At 40.9% G+C, this 26,761-nt stretch overlaps 1 protein-coding gene across 2 annotated transcripts in view; it reads left to right on the forward strand.

The window, feature by feature from the left end:
- The window catches only part of ETS1 (v-ets avian erythroblastosis virus E26 oncogene homolog 1), a 79,156-nt gene that overhangs the window by 34,860 nt on the left and 17,535 nt on the right, over positions 1-26,761 (forward strand). The window contains exons 2-6 of one of the 2 annotated variants that reach the window (XM_006873081.1): positions 7,188-7,307; positions 8,869-9,069; positions 13,268-13,345; positions 14,562-14,810; positions 20,631-20,891. In XM_006873081.1, coding sequence (XP_006873143.1) covers positions 7,188-7,307; positions 8,869-9,069; positions 13,268-13,345; positions 14,562-14,810; positions 20,631-20,891 — 909 coding nt within the window. The remainder of the gene's footprint in view (positions 1-7,187; positions 7,308-8,868; positions 9,070-13,267; positions 13,346-14,561; positions 14,811-20,630; positions 20,892-26,761) is intronic. The other variant, XM_006873082.1, reaches the window with a different exon arrangement.

A 26,761-nucleotide genomic window follows, 5' to 3' on the forward strand; every position in this document is an offset into this window, starting at 1 on the left:
AATAGTCTGAAAGAGTAAAAGCACATTATCTCCCACAAGGGAACTTGCTTTAGGTGGTTCATAGAGTCCTTTTCTTTCAATATCTTTCAATCTTCCCGCTGGAGAATTCCTAGTCTTTTAAAAAAAATAATAAATAAATGCTCTCCTACTTAAAGTCTATAAGGAGCTCTGGTAGCAGCGTAGTGCTTATAAATTGGGCTGCTAACCTCAAGGTCAGCAGTTCGAAACTACCAGCTGTTCTGCGGGAGAAAGATGAGGCTTTCTGCTCCCGTAAAGATTTACAACCTTGGAAACCCTGTGCAGGGTCACTATGAGTTGGAATCAATTTCATGTTACTTAACAACAACAACTTAAAGTCTCTGGGTCGTGCCAGTGGTTTACCCTCATCTATAAAGTCCTGGTGTGGTGCTGTAGGATAAGCACTAGACTGCAAGGTTGATTTGAACCTCATGGAGGTGGTTCAAACCCACCAGATGCCACCAGCCGCTTCTTGGAAACCCTATCCAGACTTGCTATGAGTCAAAACCGACTGGATGGCACTTAACAATGGAGTCCTGGTGTGGCACTGAAGCACAAGGTCAGTAGTTCAAACCTCCCAATTGCTCCTTGGAAACCCTATACAGGGTTGCTGTGAGTTGGAACTGACTCAACAACTCCACTCATTGACGCCATGCAAGAAAGGCCTGGCAATATGCTTTTGTAAAGATTGTTGTTGTTGAGTACTGTAGAGTCGGTTCTGACTTATAGTGACCCTGTACAGGGTTTCTGAGGCTGTAAATCTTTGCAGGAGTAGAAAGCCTCATCTTTCTCCTGTGGAACAGCTGGTAGTTTTGAACTGCCGACCTTGAGGTTAACAGCCCGATTTGTAACCACTACACTACCAGAGCTCCTTGTAAAGCTTACAGCCAAGAAAACCCTTTGTTGTATTGTTGTTAAGTGCCATCAAGTGGGTGCTGACGCATAGCAATCCTGAAATGGTTTCCAAGGAGTGATGGCTGGATTTGAACTGCCTATCTTGTGGTAAGCAATCTACTGCTTATTCACAGTGCCACACCAGGAAGACCCTATAGAGCAGTTATCTGTACTACTTGAGGTTGCAATGAGTTGGAATTGGTTGGATAACAGTTGATATGGTGTGGCGCTGTAGGTTAAGCACTTGACCATAAAGTTGGTTTGAACCGCAGGGTCAGTGGTTCAGCAATACCACAGTTTCAACACATCACTTCTTCTGTGTTCCTTTAGGTACTATATACTATCATAGCTCTTTTGGAAATTCATTTATTGATGTACTCGATGTGGTTGCATTAATGGTAGAACTGATGTCAGAGCCCATATATGTTGAACAGCAAGTCTAGCCAAGTCCAGTATGTTTTCTACTTTTTATTTAGGACAGTTGTCTGGTGGATCCCTCCTCCCTACTACCCTTACCCTCCCAGTGCCCACTGCCCACTCCCCCCCCCGCCCCCCCCCCCCCCCAAATAAAAACAAACAAACACATGCACATGAACTAGGCCTTGGTTTTCTTTTGCTTTAAGAACTACGGTTTCAGGGAACCTTTATGTAATTAATTAACCTTCTTTTATTTGCACAATTGCCCATCAGGATGACTCAGGTGAACACCTGTCTAGACAAGGAAGCCAGGTTGTCCTTTAATCTGTGTTGCTGTGCGTGGAAGGAGAAAGGGCTCACTACCTTTAGAGTAGTGGCAAGTGGTTATAGAAGATTCTGTAAAATGGCTTTTAGTTAAGGACTTTACTGGATTCATCATAAGAAACTGGGTTCTTGGATCCAGGGTTTTGTTTAAGTTTTAATTTATTTAATTCTGAAGCAGACTAAAATAGAAGCCCTGTTTCCTTTCCTTTCCTTTCTCTCTGCTCTGAAAATTTTAGTTTCTAATTTTTAATTTTGATTTGTGATTGTTCCTGTTTACAGAAGCAGTGGAATAGAACAGAAAGAAACTGGGTTAAGAGTTGGAAGACCTAAAGTTGGAAGATTAAGAGTTGGAGAGCTTTGTCTGGGCCTTTCCTAGCATTGATTAGGCTAACCTCTATATCTCTGAGTCTTAGTTTCTTCTGTAAAATGGGGCGCATACACTATTTTCCCAGGCGCATTTACTATTTTCCCAATTTCCCTCAGAAGTTGCATGTTGTGAGAGTTATATGGAATAGTATATGTGAAAGGCCTTGGAAAACTGTTAAGATATAAAGCATAGGTGTTTCTTTCCTGGTGCTAATGTTTGCAACAATATAATCATAATGATTAGTATTGCTATCATCACTCACTAAGTTAAGAAGAGGTTCAGACCCAGCAAAAACGGAGTCTACACTGGATTTCTTGTTTTTGGCTATATCTCTCAGCACCTATTGCTAGAACCCCAGGGTTTTCCAAATCTTTATTTGATAACAGTGAGAAGAGAAGCTTGTCAGATCACTAAGGCCATATGTCTTCAACTTCTTGACAAACACAGGCCACCTCAGGCCTAGATTCCAAGTAGCATTATTGGTAATAATTTGAAAGTTTCAAAGAACTGAAAAGGAAGGTGCAAAAAGACACATAAAACGTCCATGAATGGTTCTTGGAAACTGAACAACTCTTAACTTTTAGTTTTATGTAAGTGAATTGACACTGTTGCTTTACAGTTCACTTGAAACATCCATGAGGTAGTAAAAGATTATGTACAGGGTTAGACCCAATGAACAAAGATCAGTTGTTTCCATGCATTCAAAATGCCACTGACTCACTATGCATCTGCTGCTTCCAGGAAAGTGACCTGCTCACTTCTGCTGAGATACTGTGCAATCATTGGTAAGGTGGAGTTGGGATGATTATTAATTCACTGGCTTCTGCGTAGCTTGCCTCTCAGAAACCAAGGATAATTTTTATATCCATAACTCACATTCAGGGTCCTGAAGGAATAAATTGTTGTTATGTGCTATTGAGTAAGTTTCCACTCATAGTGACCCTTTATAGAGTTTCCAAGGAGCAGTTGGTGGATTTGAACCACTGACATGGTATGGGTAAGAAATGTTTTCATGCATTCATGTTTTTAATTTACAGTGATCGTGTTCAGAGTCTCTACCATGTTAACATAATGTTTCTTCAGGTCTGATCCTCAATATCTCAAGACAAATATGTTTAAGATATTGCAAATATTATCACAACAACAATTTCAGTATTGTTCCATAAAAGACTTACAACTAGTTAATTTCTGTGGCAGTATTGATTAATATCTAGATCCTGTTTCTGAAATTAGAAATATTTAGTTCCTAATGCAAAAGTCCTGGTATGGCGCTGTGGGCTAATGCGTCAGACTCCAGTGTCATTTGAACTGCAAGGTCGGTGGTTCAAGCTCACCAGCTGCTCCTTGGAAACCATATACAGGGTCGCTATGGGTCGGAATCGACTTGACAGCACTTAACAACAACAACGCAAAAGTCCTGATGTGGCTTTGTGGGGTATAAGCACTGGACTGCTAATTGCAAGTTTGCCAGTTCAAAACCACCAGCTGCTCTTTGGAAACCCGTATCTACCGGGTCTTTATGAGTCAGAACTGACTTGCTGGCACATGACAACAATGCAAAAGTACTATAGTAGATAATAAGGTAAATGTGGTAAGGATAGTTGGGCTTTGTATGCTTTGGCTAAGCCGTCTCAGATTCTCCACCCATAGAATAGTTTCATTATTGTTACTGATTAATATAATGACCAGAACTGCTATAGTCATAAGAAAGAAACATAGAGGACATGTTTGCATTAGTGTTTTATATGATTGTTGTTTGTTGTTGTTATGTGCCATCGAGTCGGTTCCGACCCATAGCGACCCTGTACAGGGTTTCCGAGGGTGTAAATCTTTACGGGAGTAGAAAGCCTCATCTTTCTCCCGCGGTGCAGCTGGTAGTTTCGAACCGTTGACCTTAAGGTTCGCAGCCCAATTCGTAACCACTACGCTACCAGAGCTCCTTTATATGATTAGAGTTTAATATTTTAGATTGCTATTCACTTTTAAAAGTTACCATCCATCATCATTAAAGTATATGTGCACACTAAACAAGCAAACAATCCTGGCCATGTTCAGTCACTTATAGAAGAAATTTTATTTCATTTTAATCCCAAATTTCACACTTTTAAAAACATAAGTAAAGCTCTGATTTTTCTATCTGAATTATTTGGGCCCAAGGACAATGCAGTATCTTCTTCTGAGTTCATCAAGTCCAAATCCAGGTGTCCCAGGTATACCTGGATGACTTTGGTCAGAGATTCAACACTTCAGAGTCTCACAGCCAGAGAGGCATAGGTGTATCTGAGAGGGCCTCTGTGCAGCTGATAGTACGTGGAGCAGGGTTTGGAGATGGCATTGAGGTAGGGCAGGCTGCTTTTCTTGGTGAGGACTGAAAATGGTGAGTTCCCAGTAGAAAGCAGAACCCATGTGGAGAGTTGTCAGCTCAGCAGAACTGTCCAGATCATCAGAGCATGTGGTGTTAAAAGAAACAGAATCAGGGAATCTTCTCAGAGCTTTCTGCCCACTGCCCATGTTGCCCTGACTTCAAACTACCCAAACTTTCATGTTTAGAAGATACCTGGGGCCTCCCAGCTCATCTGACCCTTTAGCTACAGATAGCTGCAAAACTACTCCATGTCCATCTGGCCTGGTTTATATTTTCCACGTGTTGCCCTGGCCAATTTCCTCCATCAGTCCTAGATTTAAAGTCATAAATCTAATTGGGGGAGCAAGCACAAAAAAACAAAACCCACATAGTTCAAGTTCATGAATTTGTGTTGGATGCAAGTGAAGGGAGGAAAGTTGATTCAAATCTGGAAAAATTTGATTCACTAAACATTTGATGGACTTACTCAACTAGCACACGGCAAAACACGTGCATTAATCAACAGATGTTCAGTGACTTGAATATCTGCTGTTCACCAAAGAATACTGTTGGTTACAGTAAAATTGAGTTCTACTTTAAGGGGAGAGATTTTGGGACCTGACACTTTTTTGACGTACAGAGTGGGGATATAATAGGCTAACACTGAGGTGTTTTTCAGTGACTCACTTGATGATTACTCCATTCTTGGAAGGGCTGGGTATTATGCAATCAATATACCCTACTCCTCAAATCCCCAGTTTTTTAAAAATTTTTTCCCTCACTTAACAATCTGGGATTTTCTAACATTTTGTCAACCTTCCTAAAGGCATGTTGATTTTTCCACTAGGTTTTCTGGGCATGTCCCAGGGCAACCCATGTTCACCACTCCCAAGAACTTCAGATTCCCCATTGGTGGCAGCTTCAGGAACTCTCTTGGTTTTCCAGGGTAGAATCTGGACTCAGAGCAATTTCCTGACGGCTCCACTGAAAGCAGGCTAGAGGGATTGTGATGCCTGCCTTTCATTCTTACCTTCCTTCATTTTGACGCTCAGAAACAATATGTATGTTTCTTCTTTCAGAGGATACCAATTGTCATCTTTCCCTTGTAGGTTCATATTTTTGTTCATCCAGTAACACATTAAATATGGCCTGGGATTTTGTTTTGTTTTGTTTTGAATTAGCCAGGGTTTAGAAATGGCTCATTGAGGAACTTCTGCAGTAGCCTGTCCTGGAACTCAGCCATCTCATAGCCCAGTTTCCTATGATGCACTGAGGAATCAGGGTGAGGAAGGTGATTTCTGGAAATCACTGTAGTAATGTGAATTGCTGCCAAGGTATCACAGAAAGGCCAACAGGAATTCGCAGGTCATTTATTTCTTTGCATGTTAGCATTTTGTTGGAATTTGTGCTCCAGGAGAATTCAGGTTATGTAACTTCAGCTCTGATTATGTACTATCACTTGAACATGGTATACATGTACAGGAGGAACTCAACAGAACAGAGACGAGGACACAAATGAGAGTGGCAGTTGATGGAATATTTGTGCATCTGCAGATTTTGAAAACTCACTCCTTTTCACCAACTACATAGCCAGCCTGTCAGGTCTTATAGATTTGAGTTCCTGTGTACACCTCAAATATATCCTCTTCAACTATCTCCACTGTCACTTTTTCAGTCCAAGCCACCATCATGTCTCATGTTTTAATGCAGCATCTCACATCCATTCATACTCCCTAAACCATTCTTTACAGAACAGCTAAGGCAACCTTCTTCAAACAAAATGCAGTGCTGTCATTCTGTAAAACTCTGCAACAGTTTCTGACTTCAGTTAGAATGTAAATTATACAATCCTTAGTGTGCATACTTCTTAAACCTTACCTCAAGCAGCTGTCCTCTTTGATCACACTGCGCTAGCCACAATGATCTTTTGGCACTAAAATTGATCAGATCTCCCTCCCAACCCACCCCAACTTAGGACTTTCATTTATGCCTCTCTCATTGTCTAGGATATTGATTCTAAGCAAAGAATTACCCAAATCATCTGGATTCTGTGTTTAAGCATAGATTGTTAGGCCCCATCCCCAGTTTCTGATTCAGGAGACCTGAGGTGGGGCCTGAGGATTAACATTGCTAACCATTTCCAGAAAATGTCTGATGCAACTGATCTGGCGACCCCACTTGGAGAACTGCTAGCTTAGAATATTCTTTGCTTTGTCCTAAAACACCTCTTCTAATTCCTCCAGACTTGCTGGAACTCCTGTGTTAAACATTCACATTGCATGTTATACTTCCCCTCTGAAACCCTTACTGAAATTGTATGACTGGTTAAGTATAAAGATAGTTGTTTAATGACTAGAATCCCCTGCAAGAATAAGATACCCAGCTCTATGATGTAGGGATCATTTCTGTCTTGTTCACACTGTTCCGCTCATTTCTTGTATATAACAAGTACTAAATATTTATTTGTTGAATTCATGTACATTGACATTTCCTTTTTATAGATAATTGGAAGTACCTAGTAACACGGACACTCTGAGTGTGAAAAATAAGCAGGGGCTGTGGGTAAACAAGCCAAGCTATAAAAAAAAGAAAGTATATTTCATTTGGCGTTGATGTTGGGCATTGTAGGAAAGAGGCAGGGCTTTTTTCAGGGCCCTAGTACATTGTGGAAATCCTGTTCTTCAAAATTTATCTGCTTTGGTGAGGTGGTTAGCATGGTTGTTTCTCAGTTTGCCTTCTTCAACCCTTCCATTACCTATTGTGTTTGATGAGTAGTTAATTACTTACTTACTCTTTGTTATTCATTTTCTGTTTTTCTTATAGATATGGAATGTGCAGATGTCCCACTGTTAACTCCAAGCAGCAAAGAAATGATGTCTCAAGCATTGAAAGCTACTTTTAATGGTTTCACTAAAGAGCAACAAAGACTGGGAATTCCAAAAGGTATGCTTTCGTAGTTGGAAACAGAGAGGCTGCAGTCAGACCCTAGGGGAAAGTCTGTCTTCTCACCCAGAGTTTAGGTAGTCATCATTAGCTGTCACACTTCAGTCAGTAGTTACAGATTGTTGTAGGCATCTGTGAGAACAGTCATAGAAATACATGCCAATTCTCCTCCATGTCCTTTGCTGATCAGTGCCATCTTGGTTCCCAACTTGTCTGCACATTCGAATCACATCGTGGTCTTTAAAAATTTCATAACCTAACCCAATCCCTAATCCATTAAAACACAACTCCGGTGGCCTGTGGGTAGCTTTCTTTTCAAGCTCCTTAAGTAATTCCAAGTTTGAGAAATAAGTTTAGGGGACACTGCCTAAGCATCAATTTGGGCTCCCAGAACTTGAATTTATTCCAGTGACTTAACATTTCATGAAATGTATTGATGTTTCTTTTCTAGTCCATATTCTCTGGTTTTTGTTTGTGTGTTTGTATCTGCAAGACTTTACTCAGGAATGTAAGGAAACTAGAATTGTCAGAAAGGAGAAATGACTAGCAGATACTTTACCACCAAGGAACACTTTCGGAACGAAAAAGAGCAGTTATCTATTAAGTGGGAGTAATACTGCCTTCAGATCTGGCCAGTTCTACAGCTAGATGGGGAGTTTACAGCCTGGTCGGAACAAAACCTTAGTGAGATACTGTGAGTGTGTCTGTACATATTTTTCCATGTATACTACTTGACCGCAAACCTCAGCTGACAGCAATAGCAAATATCCTTTGAGGATCACAAGAAATAATAGAGTGAATTTTGACCACTGGAATCTGTCATATCTCCTACAGCAGTCTGCCAGATTGAAGGGGATAACTTGGGGGGCAGGTGTGATGTGGGTATCACAACCTGCTACCATGCCAAACTCTTTATGTGTCATGGGTTGTTGAAGCCATGTGAAATCTGTGACTATGCATGCAGACTGTCCATTATTCCACAGTGCTACTCCAATCAGGACCTGCAGTTTTTATATACATTGCAGGGTGTCTGGAATAATACAGGCATCTAATAACATTATTATTACATTATTTGAATGACTTAAGATTACTAATTGCTAGGGTTATTACTAAACACGAGTGGCTAAAATAAGAGTAATTAAGAATAATTGTCTTAAGTATAATAGTTAAGAGCAGGGAATGCAGGGTGAAATCTCTCGAACACACTTTCCTTTGTTATTAGAGCTATTAGAAAAATCATTTGTTTCCCTGTCCAAGGCTTTAAAAGTCTATGTAAGCCTAATGGGAATAAATCTGAGAGAGAGACTATTCATGGGAATCTGAATGGAGGAGGATACAGAGTACTTGTGTGTTACTTTTTTGGTTCGAAATAGTGCGCTCTTAGCTGGCAAAATAGGGTAAGCAGGTTATGGAAAGTGTCCAGTGGCATTTATGGCCACACTGGTGTTTCCTAATTTCTATGAGCAGGATCCCATCCTCGGCTATGCTCAGGCTTCATTGGGTCTGCTTACACAAGAGTTCAGAACTGACTGCTGAATCTTCATTTGATCTCTCCCCACAGACCCCCGGCAGTGGACAGAAACCCATGTTGGAGACTGGGTAATGTGGGCTGTGAATGAGTTCAGCCTGAAGGGTGTGGACTTTCAGAAGTTCTGTATGAATGGAGCAGCTCTCTGTGCCCTGGGGAAAGACTGCTTTCTTGAGCTGGCCCCAGACTTTGTTGGGGACATCTTATGGGAACATCTAGAAATCCTCCAGAAAGGTAAATGTGTGCGAACAAGGTGAGGTGGGGGTGGGTAAGTTGGATGACTGTTAAAGTAGGTTGGTGAACGTACCAGTAGTGGGACATTGATGTCATAATCTGGGTTGTCCTTTCCCACCGTACGGAAAAGTACTTAATACAGTGCCTGGCATATAGTATGTGCTCAAGAAATGTTAGTTTCGTTTTCTGCTTTGTGCTGGTGGTTCAGGGTTTTAAAACTGTGGCATCAACCATCGTTCCCACAGCACTGTCTACTTTTCATCTGGGTTTAATAATCCATTGCACCGGCCACACAGAACTCAGAGACAATATTCACAGTTATGGGGTTTGTTAGGGAAATTAACAGGTTGTAGTACAGGATCACAAAATACTCATGATAAATGCCTACAGGACACAGCACTCTATCATAAGCCTCAATCGGAAGCCACTCAGCTTCCCCCGCTGTAGGCATCCCACTCTAAAATCAAGCTTCCCAAAGTCACTCAGCTTTATTTGCTCCATGAGCTGGGAGGCCCACTTCTCTGTCTCGTGCTCTGGTTCTTGGTTCTGCTGCTGCTGCTCCTCTGACACTCCTCCAGTGTCACAGCTCTCTGTCCCTGGGCCAAGGAGGTTTAGTGCACAGATGGCTTAGGGTCCAAAGGATGTGCTCCACTCTTGACTCTTCTTTGAAGGTAGAGAGTTTCCTCCTGAAATGATTCATTTAATGCCCCTTCTAGAGTTTCAGGTTTTTACAATTGCAGTTAACTCTGCTAATATCATACTTGAAGCATGTCATCGACTCCCACCTTCTCTTGTCCAGACACAACAGGGCAGAAATGTTATTTAGTGGGGGTTACAGACAGTGGCTGTAAGAGACATTAGATAATTGACTACACCACAAGGACCATACTGTGATTTTAAATCTTTAGCAAGATTGGACTCCTGAACCTTCTTGGTACACAAAGTGTTATGGTCCCAGTCCTTATTTCAGACCCATGCACTGCTTGAACAGCGGTACCCATAACCAAACCCCTAAGATGACTTGCTTCTCTGACAGTCTTAGTACATACACTGTATTTAATCTGTAGTATCACATCTGGCCATATCTACAAGAAGGCTCAGCCTCTCCAAGCTTACAGATAAGACAGGCTTCATAACCCACTCACTGGTTTGGAAGTGCAGGAATCCAGTGCCCCATTTACATCTGTAGCAGAAATGATGGGGTTATGTCAGGACACCGTGTTGCAACCTTGCAATGACATGGACTCCTCTACCAGCCTCTTCCAACCTTTTTGAACCAAGTGACTCATGTACCACAACCCTGGCTGAAGACAGAAACAGCAGCAGGCGGCAAACTTGGGTGTTTTTGCTCTTATTTTTTCTGAATTTCTTCTTAAAATAAATTGTAGTTACCAGCAGTCAGCAGTGCCCTCCAGCTGACTGTAAGCCTAGAAGCCTGCTGCCCTCTCTCACCCAGGCCCACCCCTTCCCTGTGGTCACCAGCTCCAGCCCTTGGCCCAGACACTGGGGGAAGGGAGCAAAGCTCAGGATTAGCACTTTTATTCCATATAATACCTTCTTTTGTTTAAGATATTTTCCACTCTGCAGTGCTCAAGAGGGACCCAAATTAGATTCGTCTGGGCACTGGAGTGTTATCTGTGTTCCTTCTCTTCTGCTTCTGTGCAAAAATAAGCAAATAAACACAAAGAAGGCCTAGGTAAAGCTGTTTGTGATTATGGTTGTAAAGAACTGGTGGATGAGCTGCTGTGTAGACTCCCCAAAGCCCTGACATGTTCTCTATGGAACTGCACCTACATCCATTCACTAATGTTGACACCAGCGCCTGTTTCTAGAGGGAAGAGACACAGCACACTTATAAGCTCTCTGATCTAACAGTTGATTTATAAACACAGCAGCAGATTCCACTAGGCTACGTAATTCAAATATATTCTGCTAATGTCCTGTTTGCCCCTCTGTCAAAATGGAGCTCCCATGTATTCTGGAGTGCTGAAGTCTGTCTCTAATCATATTGCTATTGTTAGGTGCCTTTGAGTCAGTTCCAACACATAGCAGCAACCCTGTATACAACAGAGCAAAATACTACCCAGTCCTGCACCATCCTGATTGTTGTTATGTTTGAGCCCATTGTTGCTGCCACTGTGTCAATCCATTGAATTGAGGGTCTTCCTCAATATCCTTCTGGAGGGACCGGGCCTTTCTGACAAAATGTCCAAAGTACAAGAGATGAAGTTTCACCATTTTTGCTTCTCAGGAGCATTCTGTCTGTACTTCTAAGATAGATTTGCTCTTCTAGCAGTCATGATGCTTTTAATTTTCTTTGCCAACACCGTAATTCAATACATTGATTATTCTATGATCTTGCTCTTCCTTTATTCATTGTCCAACTTTCATATGCATATGAGACAATTAAAAATATTATGGATTGGGTTAGACACACCTTAGTTCTTAAAGTGACATCTTTGCTCTTTAACCCTTTAATAGTAGGTCTTTTGCTGCAGATTTGCCTAATACATCTTTTGATATCTTGACTGCTGCTTCTAAGAGTGCTGATTGTGGAGCCAAGAAAAATTAAATCTCTAATCAGTACCTCCTTAACATGTCCTTATTTCCCAAGTGTTTGAAAATACATTTTCTCTTTTAATTCTCAAAACAACCTTTGTGTTAGGAAGGGCAAGTTCTCTAATTGTCCTCATCTGTAAAATGAGGCTCAGGTTAGGTGATTTCCTCAAGATCACTCATTTCCTTAAACTTTGGGCTTCTTTTTTACTGCTTCCTGCCCTGTGTTCCTTGTAAAATAGTATGGACCCCTAGGATGCCTTTGGATCCGTAAGTGCAGCTTAGCCTACCTGACTACAAAGGAATAATTTTGAGGTGAACTGAGGTTTGACAGCAAAAGTCCTATTCTTCCCCCCACCCTAGTCTTCTATTAAGCGAGAAAGAGAAAGAATCAACCCTGTCTCTTCAGATCTTTCAAAGACTGAGCAATGTGTTTGCACTTAGGTTATGGCTTTTGTTCTGAAACTGAGCTAGAACAGCGAGCACTAAAAGAACATAGCTGCTTGGGGTGGGGTGGAAGGCCAAAGGTACAGGGGATGTTTCAATCTGATAAGCTGTTAAAGCAAAATTTAATCATTTTATCTCAACTGGAAACTGTTTTTCTGTACAAGCATCAACTTGTTTTCTTTGCAGTCTGTGCTCCCAACAAGCTATCAAATACCTGGGGGAAAAAGCCCAAACCAACATTATTTTTTTATGTATGATTCATATAATAAAATACAATCAGGCTACTCCATACGGGAATCAGAGGGCACACCATTTGATTACAGACTAATCAGAGCATACTGAAAGGTTTCTATAGCTCAGTGAAGAGTCTTTCCATCCTAGTGAGCCAGCACGGACATTTAATTTCCAGGGAAGCTGGTACCTGGGCAGCAATTTAGTTACATTGCTTTTCCTCCCTGTACCTGGCAGTCATATTTCATCAAATGGAGTCACCTACCCAGTGTCCTGCTTCTTGTCTGAGCCTGAACTTGAAATCTGAGTGCAATTTAAAAAACACAATAAACCAACATTTGTTAGAAGAAAAGGATGTCTAAAGACATCTGTCTAAAGACTACAATATATTTCTGAAAAGTTTTTGGAATTGATGAGTTGAAGATTGGGGAGTGATCTTGGTTATACTCAAGATACCGTCCAACCTTTGATTGTGATGTGGTTCACATACTTGCAGCACAGATTCACCTAGAAGGAGGAGTTGAATGCCTTCCCAGGGCTTAGAAATCACTCACTGATCCTCTTCTCCAAGACACGAAATCCCATTTTGTATCTACTAAGACCATGGAGTCCTGGTGTGGCGCTGTAGGATAAGCATTGACCTGCAAGGTCAGTTTAAACTGCAAGGTCAGTGGTTCAAACTCACTAGCTATTCCTCAGAAACCCTTTACAGGGACACTGCGAGTTGGAACTGACTCAATGGCACTTAACAGCAACAATAACAAGACCATATGCTTAGCCATACTTTTTGTGATCTCACCCTTAGACAAGGTGTCAGTCAGGACAGACTCACCAAGAGCATGTAGCCTTCTTTCTTAGAAGAGAAGCTGAGATCGCTGCACTCCTCACATCTGAGATTCTTGTAAGCCAAGTATTACTTGTGTGTTGACTTTTTTTGTTTCATTCCCTGCCCTGTCTGTTGCAGAGGATGTGAAGCCATATCAGGTTAATGGAGTGAACCCCACATATCCAGAGTCCCGCTATACCTCGGATTACTTTATTAGTAAGTTCATCTTCCACTCCTCTTTCCTGACCTTACTCATGATAATGGGGACCTGTGGACCTGTGAAGGGGGCCCTGTTCCAACTGATCTCAGACTCCTTCATGATAATTCCATAGAAAATAATAATCGCTCAAATAGAGAATCCTCTTTGTTATAGATTCTGTTACTTACTACAAAGGCACAAGGTTTCAACCATGTACATGTTGTATTAACCTGCAAGTTTCTACATGCTAGCTCTTGGTTAAGGAGCTCTGGTGGCACAATGGGTAAGCCCTTTGCTACTAACCACAAACTCATGCAGTTGTTCCAAAGGAGAAAGACCTGGCAATCTGCCTCTATAAAGAGTACAGTTCAGCCAAGAAAACTCTGTGGATCAGTTCTGTTCTGTCACATGGTGTTGCTCTGAGTTGGAATTGACTCAACAGCACACCACAACAATAAAGCTCTAAGATATCTTCCATATGTCATACATAGTACATCTGCTACAGAGAACATAGCATTTTGCTACTAAACTTTTCATCTTACTTGATCCTGTGCATGAAGGTGGCCATTAGAGGATTGGGTTAGGGATTTGATCTTGACCCTTGGTCTTTCCTTTTTTTTGTAAATTGTGTGGATGATAGTACCTGTTGCTGTCGTGTCTGTTAGGATCCATATCTAACCCAGGTGACAGAGTAGAATTGCCCCATAGGGTTTTCTTGACAATAGCTCCTTTGAAAAGCCATCAAGAGTGTGCCAGACAACTTCCAATTTTGTTAAAGAAAGTGAGCCTTTGACTTTGTAGTGTGAGATACCCAAGGCACATTGGAAAGAGAAACACCTGTAGATGTGTTTCCACCAGTGGAAGTCTTATAGTTCCTTTGTGTATGAACAAACCATGATTTGGAGGTCAACTCAACACTAGCTAACAACAATAACAACAACAAATGCATTTTGGAGATGTGGTCAGAGGAAGAGATTAAGTGTAGAAAAGTTTTTATCTGATGGCTTAGAAAGGGGACTTAAAAAATTGTTTTATTTTATTATTTTATTGTGATTTTTAACTCTACAGCAATATTGGCTACTATGTAGTAGTAGAGCAAGGTTAGCAACCTATCCCCTTCTCACGTAAATATTTTCCTGTTATTCTTTAAGGTAGCCCGTTTGTTCCACATGTTCCACTGCTGGTTTTAGGTAGAAATCGCTCTCTCCAGCTGCAAACCCTCTCTTTTTGCAGGTTATGGTATCGAGCATGCCCAATGCGTTCCTCCATCAGAATTCTCTGAGCCTAGCTTCATCACAGAATCCTATCAGACACTTCATCCCATCAGTTCTGAGGAGCTCCTCTCTCTCAAGTATGAAAATGACTACCCCTCAGTCATTCTCCGGGACCCTCTCCAGACAGACACCTTGCAGACTGATTATTTCGCCATCAAACAAGAAGTTGTAACCCCAGACAACATGTGCATGGGGAGAACCAGTCGTGGTAAGTCAGATTTAATCTCTAAAAACTCTTTTGAGTTTCCAAGAATTGCCTAACTTTGTGAATTTTCTCACTTACTGATTATGTATGTGACTCAGTTTCAGCATTTTCATCTTAGAGACATGTGCATATTAAGAACTTTCCATCATGGAATTGTAGCCAAGACCATAATAATGGACAAAAACCATGGGCTCATGTGAAATGAAATTTGGCAGGGATAAAACAGCAGGTTTCTTTACTCTGTAGTAACTGTAGTTGAATATAGTGGGCTATAAGGTATGTTTTATTTTCTTTGAGAGAGTTTTGCTCGATGAAGACATAATTAAATAAAAATGGTATGGGTGGTCTCTGGGAGCATCATTAAACTTTGCCTATCTTCAGTGTTCTTCCCAGAGCATCTGCAGGTTCTGCTTTGGTGCCTGGCAGTACCTCTGCTGCTCATCCTGGGAGCTATAGACTTCTGTGACTTCTTTAGTTTGGGAAGATGCAAGATGGTTAGCCAATAGTAATTTATTTGGAACCAGTCACGTGCACTGTGGTCCAAGTATTTAGCCAAAGAACCAGGGAGCAGAAATTCTAAAAGAAGGTTCTCTTTTTGACATAACTGATGATAATGATAGAATGTTTGCTGATGGCAAATGAAATGTTGCAAAATACATCTGGCTGATGTAAAGCAAAAAAGGTAAACAAAATACACCCAATTTTAAAATTAGACCATAAGCACTGAGGCATGCAGTACACTTAGGAAAGCGGTCATATCGTTTTTTGTTTTGTTTTTTTTTTGAGAAAACTGTAGTTCATCACAGGAGGGATTTATCCATTCAGGAAGTACTAGCTGGTTTCTAGAAAGTTGAGGAAGATGACTTTTCCATGGACTAACTGGGAACAGAAACAGAAGAAAGCTGATTAAAGTGTCACTAGGAAGTTCTTAGTAATAGAACACCAGGCAGGCATAGGTTGACCTGTTAATGACTTCTACTACTCCAAGACTGACCATGATCTCTCTTCTGAGGCTTTTAGAGAAGTACCAAAAGGCATCTTTACTTGGAACAATTATCGCTACACCTTCCCAGCCTCAAGTATTATGGGCCATACACTTGTTCACCTTTTGAAGTGTTCAGGCTCACACTTCCTCCCAGTAGTCCCTTGCCTAGGGAAAGTCCCCAGCAAAATCAGAACTTGTTATCTTCCCTCTCAGAGCCCCAGAGTGTTTAGGTCTCAGACAGAAGGGCATGGGTGGTACCAGTTTTACCTTCCCCTTTCTGTCACTCTTTTAAAAATATTTGGGTATATATATATTTAAATGGATACCTGTGTATTCTTATTTTTCAGGAAGGTCATAGCATTAAAAAGACTTTCTTGTGGTGCTGTAGGATAAACACTGGACTGCAAATTTTGTTCGAATTGCAAGGTGTTCAGCAGCTCCTTGGAAAACCTATATAGGGTCTTTATGAGTCAGCACTGACTCCAGGGCACTTAACAACAACATATCCCAAACCCACTGCCATGAATTAGATTCTAACTTTCATAGCAAACCTACGTAGATTTTACAAGATTGTAATTTTTTTTTTTTGACTTTAGAAAGCAGAGATTTATTCTCTCACAGTTTATTGTTGTCGTCGTCAAGTGCCATCGAGTCAGTTCCAACTCATAGCGACACTGTAGCGTTTCCGAGGAGTGGCTGGTGAGCTTGAACCGCAAACTTTGTTGAGTGGTTAAGGTTACGCACTTATTCTACAGTGCCTCATCAGGCCTCTTTTCACGGTTTATGAAGCTAGAAGTCTGATTTCAGGGTTCCAGTTCTAGAGAAAAGTCTTTGTCGTCTTTCAGCAGCTTTCCTTAGAGATCTCCATGTGTCTCGGGATCAGTCTTTCCCCGGATCTAGGACCTTCACAGAATCCTAGGGTGGCTCTGCAGGATAATACACTGCACTCCAAGGTCAATTTGAACTGCAAGGTCGGCAGTTCAAACCCACAGCTGCTCCTCATGACCCTGTCATAGGAAACTCTAGACAGGGTCACTATGAGTTGGAACCGACTGGATGGCGCTTAACACCAATAACAAGAGCTTTGTAGTGCAGGGGACTCCCGGGCTCAAAGGATTCACTTTACTCCTGGATCTTCTTTATTGGTGGTAGGTAGTTGGTCCCTCTCTCTCTCCACTGTAAATCGTTATAGGAATAGATCACCTCATCTTTTTCGTGTGGAATAGCTGATGGGTTTGAACTGCTGACTTTGTGGTTAGCAGCTCAGTGCCTACCATACAGCGCCACCAGGTCTCCATATACAGATAGATGTTGTTGTTGTTAAGTGCCATTGGGTCAGTTCTGACATAGTGACCCTGTATAGAGTTTTCAAGGAATGGCTGGTGAGTTTGAACCACTGACCTCGAGGTTCAAATGGACCTTACGATCCAGTGTGTATCCTATAGTGCCACATCAAGACTCCATACAGGTAGATAGCTGCAGATATATTTGTTATTGGGTGCTGTCGAGTTGGGTTTTTTATTCATAGGGAGTTCATGTGACAAAGTAAAATTGCCCCATAGGGTTTTCTAGGCTATAATCTTCATGGGAACAAATTGACAGGTTTCTGCTCTTACCCCATGGTTGCTGGGTGAGTTTGAACCTCCAGTCTTTGGTTCAGAGCTGAATGCATAATTTCTGTGCCACTAGGGCTGCTGAGGTTGGGCTCAGCCCTCTTGTAGCTGGGTAAATCCACTCTCATATTGTTCTTTCAATTGTACATGGCTTTGCAGTTGTGCAAAAGAAAGTCTCCCTGACTTTCCCTTGCTTCTTCTTTTTGGTCCTTATCATGCTGTCAACCCCAATGAATGATCATAGACCAAACAGTGACCCTTCTAAAGGGACATTGAGGTAATTCTCTCTGGCTCTCTTCCTCATTCCAAGTTTCAGGCCACACAAGGAAAAACTGTTTTGTGCAGGGCTACTTTTTGAACGTCTGCAAACAGGCTGTATTCCACAGGCTGATTAAGTCTGTGTTATTATGATTTGTTTAGATTGAAAGCTTTATCATTTTCTTTTTTAAAAAAACTCTTTATTGTAAATTGAGTGAAGGTTTGCAGACAAGATCATCAGCTTTACATTCAACAAATTATACACTTTGTTTCATCTCAGTGATTTCAATCTCCTCCTACCTGCAATGACTTCCTCACTATGGTTCCCCATTTATACTTTATATTTCACAAAATGAACAAAGCAAGAATATTTGATGTACATTTATAAAACAAAAAATCTGAATTCATTTAAATGTCCAAAGAGTGAAAGCCAGCCTCCTACCCACACACAGCCTTTCTCAGTCCATGGGCCTAGAGCCCGCAGCTGCTGTCTCTCCATGTCACCGCCTCTTCACCATTTCTGCTGTCGCTGCTTTTCTAGGTAGGGATCTCATATTCCACGCTTGAAAATATTACTGTTGACTGATTATTACAATAGTAACCTTAGTATTCATATAGTGTATTATAGTACACAACATATGTCTGTGTCCCACTTATTTGAACTCTAAGTATTATCTTTCTGCTGATCCTGCTCAGTGAGTGGATGTAGGACTATCTCATCTATTGCTTTTAAGTGCTGAAGTTCTGCTCAGAAGAGCCAGATGGCTTTGGAAAGATCTTGCTAAGGCATTTCTCAGAAAAGTCGGCTATTGGACATCTTTGAGGCTATATGCTGCCCTACATGGACACAGTAGCATAATTAGGTCTCTAGTCCAGTTTGTTTCAGCCAAGTCTTGGGTAAAATACCCATGAAAGTTCAGCATCAGGCTTATGACACAGAGCTAAAAGAAAAGCAGCCTACTGCTCTAAACTGACAACTCTCACCAGAGTTGCATTTGGCTTACGTTTAAGAAATTGCCAAAGAGAAGTTATAGCCAAGCTTAGTGTCCTTGCTTATAGAAAGTCCTTGGAAGCTCAATAATCTTGTTTGTGAAAATTCTGATCTTCAATATTTCTGAATATAAAAACAACTCATAAAGATAGAGTCTTTCCAGAGAGACTCAAGTATAACAACTGCCTAAATACCAATGACCTGGGATGATGTTCTTCTTGAAAATAAATCCTCTCTCTTAGGCTTTTGGAGTATGGACTTCGGAGAGAAATTGAATGCCTGTTAAGATTAATAGCTAGTATGATCAAACACCTTTTTATGAGATGTCGTGACATTTTCCATTCTTTTAAAAAGAGGCTGTGACGTTCATGTGAGCTGCTTTCTGAGTCATTGAATGTGAGTTTCTAGAAAGGACAATCTCTCCATTTCTAATAACAAGAAAGAGTAACAAGACTATGCACTGGATAGGCCAGGGTGATAAGTCTGTGAAGCTCTTGCTTCTGGAGATTACCTTTATTCAGAGGGATGACTGGTAATGAAAGGAAGCTTTTAAACAACCACCTTTATTCCATAATCAGTGATGGAAGAGGTCAAGAGAACACAAGAATCTAAAACTATGGATTAAAAAAATTAAAGGACTACATTTTATTTAGAATTATTAAGGGGCCATTGTCTAATTACTAAATACTTAGTTTTGGTTTGGACCCCTGTTCATGTTTGACTTGCATTGTTTTAACCCATCTTCATCACTATGTAGGAAAAAATCCATAGATGCACACCAGTATAGGTTGGCCAGGCCAGCCTTATTCTGGAATTTCAAATTTATGGTACATTAACTACCTATGAACCATTGAGAAGTTGGCTTACAGATATTTCTATATAAACTTGGCCACTTCATTTGGCCTGTTGACTTGTGTGACAGATTGAGGTTTCCATCAATTCACATGATTTAACTTAGGTTGCCTTAAAGGTGTCTAAAAGTAGCACATGGAAAACATTCTTGTGAACCTTTTCAGACCATGGATGCATTTATTTTCCTCAAGAATTTTGTGTTAGCCCACTTTGTTAATGGGCAGTTTTGCCAATGGAAATTTCTCCAGGAGCTATTGTGCAATCACAGCAGCTGTTTTTAACCTGGTTTGGAAAATTAATGAACTTTCGTGATACTGTGGTCAGCTAAGAATGCCTTAAAGCAAACTCTTAAAGTTAAGGGTGTCTGACATTACTGTGTACATTAACCCTTTATTCAACTTGTTTGCTTTTTATCACCCACCTTTCCTCAAAAGAAGTCTATTTTCAAGTGCAGCATTATACTTGGACAGGGTGAAGAATAAGGATGACTATTTAAAAGGCCACTAGTATTTCTCCCGGAAAACACATCTCATAACTTCTTTCTCTTCTTGAGAAGGCATAGAAGCAGGGCATGGATCTCAGTATTTGGGAAAAATGCTGAAAAATAACACTTTAGTTCTAAGGTTAAGGAAGGTCAATCTGCTCTTAGTCTAATGGAATTTTTTTCGTATGACCAAAACATTTTGCCAAATTGGGCCTTTTGAAGCCATCTCATTGGCTAGAGTTGGAAGAGGAAATTCAGCCTGACACTGCTCTGATTTCTTCAGCTATTCACTGGGTGTAAAACATTGTCCAGAAATGCTATATTAACGTGTGTTTCTCAGCTTACAGATTCTTGACATTGCTGTCTGTCTCTGACAGATACAAGCAGCATTCAACTCCAAATCTCTGTACTCAGAAAGAACTATAAAACCAGGCACATAGTGACACAGATTGTCACCCAGGGCAGCCATTGTCCATAGAGCAAATACTTGGCAGTTCATTTCCATTGGCTCCCTCCCTTCTTCTTTTCCTTACTGTGGATCTGATTACCAATCTGTCCTCGGATAAGAGGGTTTTTTACACTGTTGTTTCTCCCAACCCCTCCTCCCCTGTCCTCTTCCTACCTCCTCCTTTCCCTCTAGGTAAACTCGGGGGCCAGGACTCCTTTGAGAGCATAGAGAGCTACGATAGTTGTGACCATCTCACCCAGTCCTGGGGCAGCCAGTCATCTTTCAACAGCCTGCAGCGTGTTCCCTCCTATGACAGCTTCGACTCAGAGGACTATCCACCTGCCCTGCCCAACCACAAGCCCAAGGGCACCTTCAAGGACTATGTGCGTGACCGTGCAGACCTCAACAAGGACAAGCCTGTCATTCCTGCTGCTGCTCTGGCTGGCTACACAGGTAGGCGCCCTACCACTACCTAGGCTGCCCTGGTTGGTATATGTGCTTCTATGAACGGGGCAGCGAGGGCACTGTGTGCGTATATCCAGGAACTGAGAATCACTTTTTCCTTTTGGGGGAAGTGGGGAGGAGACTCAAAGAAGGGACAATTTCTGCAGCCATTGAATTTTTTGGAAGCAGATGGTATTATTCTGCTCCAAGGGGCCATTTTTCAGGAGAGGTAGGAAAAGCTATCTTTGTTTTTTTTGTTTTTTTTCTTTCACTTTTTCTCATATCTGGGGAAAGGGAACCATAAGGATTTGTTGTCCTTGGAAACTTCACCCAGTAGGCTAACTTCAGGGAACTTTTCCTGGATTGCCCTTGAGCAGTCCTTCTAAACATAAAACATAATAATAGCCCATCTTGAAGGCATAAGAATGTCCTAGACTCTAGATCGTTCTGTCATATAGTACTCATTAGACTAGTTGCTCAAATATCAGGAAAGTATCCTTAGTACCCTAAACTCTGTCTAGAGCCATCTTGCCCTATATAGGAAACCTTTTTATCCTACTGAGCTTTAATATCCTGTTAAGATTAAAGATCTGAAAGACTGAACGAGCAAAATTTATAGTAATGGTGCCTGAAGAAAGATCCTAGATAAAGGAAAGAGTAGCTTGAGAGCTTGGGTTTTGATTGAAAATTTAGAAACAGATCAAAACAGTTCATTCTCAAAATGGGTTATAGCATACAAGTATATGTTTCTTAAATTTGGGGATATAAGGAGCTCTGGTAGCGTAGTGGTTACGAATCGGGCTGCAAACCTTAAGGTCAGCGGTTCGAAACTACCAGTCGCTCCGCGGGAGAAAGATGAGGCTTTCTACTCCCGTAAAGATTTACACCCTCGGAAACCCTGTACAGGGTCGCTATGGGTCGGACCCGACTCGATGGCACTTAACAACAACAACAACAACAAAGAGTATATTAGAAATGTCCATGAAACTTTAATGTGTTAATTACCAGATTCTTTCTGTAAAATTGCAGTGTCGTCTAAAAACTAGAAAATGTGTTATGAGTGGAACTTATTTTAAGTTTTGATAACTCAGCTGTGGTTTTGGCCTCTGTTCTCTTGTATTTCCTCCACTCTGGACAGGTTACTATGTGGGGACTCAGTGTGGATTATGCTGAAACACAAATAGCAAAACATGTGCTTCCACTGAGAGGCCTGATCTTAAGAGTATGCTAGACCATTGTTCTTGCATTGAGGGCATCTAATTTTTTTTTACAAGGAGGATCAACTGACATATAAGAACAACTCAAATTCTTAGATTATTCTTCCTTTAAGGATAAGGAATGTGGCTTTTCTGTTGCATTCTACATAGCCTCTCTTGCAGCTCATTGCATGAAGTACTCAAGAAGTATGTCTATGTTTTGGGTGTCGTGACAAGCTCTGTATAAGAGCGGAGATCCTCATTTCATAGAATCAGAGTTGCTAGGCCAGAAAAAGACCTTAAGATCTCCTGCATTCTAATGACAATATGCCCATGGCCACTGCTTCAGTATCTCTAGTATGTGGGCATTCACTACTTTTCAAGGAAGTCCTTTCCCATCTGTGGACAGCGATTACTAGAAAATTTACTTATTTCTTTTGAAGACATCTGTAGTGAAGGAAAGCACATTAAGTCTCTCAGGAGATACAGTGCTAACTCTCTAGATAATTTAAGAACTAGATTTTAGTTGAATATACTGATGAAGGAAGAGAAGGGAAAGAGCAAGGTAGCTCTAAAATGTGGACTTGGGAGGTCTTTGGCAGAGTAGCTCTGAACTTTCTGTTCTTGTGGTGCAGGGTAAACAGTGCTCTGTCAGTTGCTCAAGTGTAAGCTCTTCCACCCTCATTTCCAGTAATAAATCTCAACTTAGTTTCTCTTTGTTTAATATAGTCCTTTCTTCTCCCTAATACAATTGCTATCCTTAACCACCATGGATGTTAACAATGATAATTCTCCAATGACAGCTTTCATGATTTTCTCTTAGCCATGTAGGCATGGGAAACTGAAAATGTAGCTAGTTAGGACAGTTCAGTGGATAATGAGGTTAAGTGAACTGACTTTGAGTTCTAAAGTGTGGCTTTTGTTCAAAGAAAGCCATAAAGTTTATGATCTAGGAGCAACTTTCATGGGTGAGATTCTAGTAATCCACGGGCACACTGAGAAAGGTCTTTCTAGAAATAGCTAAAGCCTGGTCTCCACCCCAAATGGAAACTCCCCTGGTGGTGGTGTTAATTGTGTTGTTGGTAAGTGTTGTCAAGTAGGTTCCACTCATAGCAAACCTGTACAGGGTTTCCAAGGAGCAGCTGGTGGGTTTGAACCACCTACCTTGTGGTTCTCAGTCCATTGCTGATCCTACAGTGCCACACCAGGAATCTGTTCATTGTTTTAGTTATTGGATTTTCTATATGAGAGAAGTAATAAAACCTGCAGAACTAATAGTCTGCAAGAGTAACGAAAATATTTTAGCTAAGAATCATAACATTTTGGCTTAGATACTCATAGTACCATGAGGAGGATTATCTGAGACTTGGAGAATCTTTCCCAGAATATACCAGTTTCTTGAAGCTCTTACTAAGGAAGAAGAAGGAAAAGGGATGTGTTGGAAATTCTAAGAACTGAGAATGAGCATGCTGTATAAATTAGGGATATGAATTGTCATTAAGATAACCAACACTAAAATGCTGCCTTGAAGGCTTCTTTGCAATTCAAATACAAAGCCAAATGCTCTTTTTAACACACACCCAGAATTGTCTGGAATGATGTTATGTGTGATATCATGTACTTTTTTGGAATAGATTGTTTAATAGGTGTTCTTTTTCCCTTCCTTTTTTCTTTATTCTTTTCTTTTTTTTCCTCCAAAGACCTGTTGCTGTTGAGTCAATTCCAACTCATGGTGACTTATATTAGAGTAGAGCTGTATTTCAGAGGGTTTGCAGTGATTGGAATCTTAGACGTTAACAGCTTTCTGTGTCACCACTGGGTAGAGTCTTAAGTGCTGCACATTGTTTGCACCACCTAGGCATTTTTTATTTCACTCTAAGCAGGGGAAAAGGAAATAAAATACTCAGTAAGTTGAAGAAATGGAAAAGTAACTATTAAATAAAGATCTCCAAGACAGGCATGTTGTTGTTGTTAAGTGCCATTGAGTCTGTTCCAAGCCACAGTGACCCTGTATATGGTTTCCAAAGAGCTGCTGATGAGCTTGAACCACTGTCCTTTTGGTTCAAACCAACTTTGCTGTCCAACGCGCTAACCCCCAGCAATAGACATAGTCATTTGAATTAAAAACCTCTTACCATATTTCATTTTCATATTAAGGATTTAGCTTTTCATACTATCTCAAATGGTGATGAGAAGAATAGCCCAGAAAACAGAAGTCCTCTGTGTGCACCCTCCCAACTCTTAACACACTATATGATTTTAGGCAAATTTACCTTGTGTTTTGTCTATAGTTAGTGAAGTACAAGTGTTCATCCTTATCTTTGTGAGAAGAACGCCATGAAAATGTAATAGAATTAAATGTATTTATTAAATAAATGAGTGCCAGACAGCATGTGAAACAGAAAAACCTGCAATTATGACAATTAATTCGGCAAATATTTGTAAGCACATACTAAGTACAGCTAAATGGGAGTAGCCCTTGAGGGTTTATTGTCTTGTTGAATTCCAGATATTATAAATGTTCTTAGACTTGAAGGATTCCCTTCTTGTCGTTAGGTCATTGAAGATTGGTTTTGTTAGGTAATTGAAGGACAGCCCAAATATTGGTGGCTTCTTTTCTCTGTACAGCTCCTGCCAGCAGTACACACTGAACTGATGTGGGATTCCCTGACTCTTGCACCGTAGTGTGGCCCCTTCTCATTGTAGATATAGTCCTAGGGCATGAGGAAGGGTATGGAATATACCCAATCAGCTCCTCTACTGCCTGAGAAGCAGACGGTGCCTGCAGAGCCCTAAATGGGCCTCCACTAATTATGTAGACATACTAAGACTAGTTCGAGTTGGTGGGACGCTGTGGGTTAATGCACCAGACTCCAAGGTTAGCATGAACCGTAAGGTTGGTGACTTGAGCTCACCAGCTGCTCCTCAGAAACCCTATACAGGGTCGCTATGAGACAGAACAGATTCAACAGCATTTAACAACAGCAGCATTAAGATTAGGTGAGGTTTAGAAAAGTTCTTGGCAAACTGGAAATCTTTGTACAGTGTTAGCAATACTTTTTTATTGTTTGTGAAGGTCATACTTACATTGTTTCTCAGGTTCTGCTCTCCTTTTCTGTCTGTTCATTTAATATCAGATTGCTCTAGGGCATGTATGGCCACACAGTAGGAGCACTAATGCCTTTACATCTCGGCTACTTGGCATGAACAAAAGGGTGCATGCTTGGATTTTCGTAGCTGAGAGGACAGTCCATCTTTTGGATATCATACTAATAGCCCATTTCTTCCTCCGTATCACCTTCAGAGGTTTATATTTTACTTCTTCATAGGTCTTAGTTACTGCACTGTAAGTGTGGAAATCAGTTAGAAACTGAATTTTCACATTCTCTTGCACAGTTACGTTCTTCCTTCAAAGATAAGAAAATTGCATCAACCTTCTTTGGGCTCCCATGGCAACTTGTTAAATTAGGTCAAGATGTGGGGGCAGATAACATGGCTTGAAAGCCTGCTTGTGAGCTGAGTTAAGAATACATCAAATGCAATGCTCGCTTCCGCCAAAATGTACCTTCTTACCTTACTGTGAACTGCTTACGGTTATCAAACTGATACAATCAGAAAATTCTATTTTCTCTTGTTCGAAGATGCATTATAAAGACCATTTAATTACAAAAGAAGTGCGAGAAGAGTGGCCCATTGTTTTCTATATATTTCATAAACCCAAGGAGAATGCTTTCTAGATCCTGATAAAACATAGACATCTCTGCTTTGTTTGTCTTGTGTAGTTTTAGTTGTTGTTAAGTACTGTGGAGTCGGTTCCGATGCATAGTGACCCTGCACAGGGTTTCCGAGGCTGCAAATCTTTATGGGATCATAAAGCTTCATCTTTCTCCCGTGGTACATATGGTAGTTTCGAACTGTCAGCCTTGAGGTTAGCAGCCTGATTTGTAACCATTACGCTACCAGAGCTCCTTAGGCATAGATTAATATACCAGATTATCAAATTGTATTCTTCCTTCCTCTGTTCCTCTTTCTCCATTTTATAGATGCTGAAATTGAAGCACACAAAAAGTGACTTATTTAAAGCTATATGATTGTAATTTGCAGACAAGGTCACTCTTGAATTGAACACTAAGTGTCAGCTGTTTCACCTGGACATGAATCTTTTCTCCACATTAAGGAATGAGACTACTCATTGGTTATCTCAGTTGCCCCTATTGAATGATAAGGGACCTTGTCTCCCACTTGTCACTAATTACCACTTTACATGTGTGGGTTTAGGAGGCATATGAGGGAGATCTTTGGCTTCAGTCCTGAGTTATTGGCTTGTAAATCACCTTTATTGAACTTCATTTTAGATCTCAAGACAAAGTCACAGGTATAGTCCAGTTTCTGTGACTTTTGCGGTTGTTATTGGGCCAGTAAATTACTAACAAAGTGGTGGTTGTTGCTGTTGTTCAGTGACGTCGAGTCAGTTCTGACTCAGCGACACTGTATAGGGTTTTCATGGCGTGGCTGGTGGGTTTAAACCACCGTCTTGTGGTTAGCAGTCCAGTGCTTATCCTACAGTGCCACACCAGGACTCCAATAAAGTGGTTAGGGACCCTCTTTTGAGAGACCTGAAAAAAGGCTAAGGCCCAAAGGCATTTATTAGCTGCAACAAAATTATGTTTTATAATGTGGTGC

Source organism: Chrysochloris asiatica, unplaced genomic scaffold (genome assembly GCF_000296735.1).
Source record: "Chrysochloris asiatica unplaced genomic scaffold, ChrAsi1.0 scaffold00222, whole genome shotgun sequence".
In the NCBI taxonomy this organism is placed as follows: Eukaryota; Metazoa; Chordata; class Mammalia; order Afrosoricida; family Chrysochloridae; genus Chrysochloris; species Chrysochloris asiatica.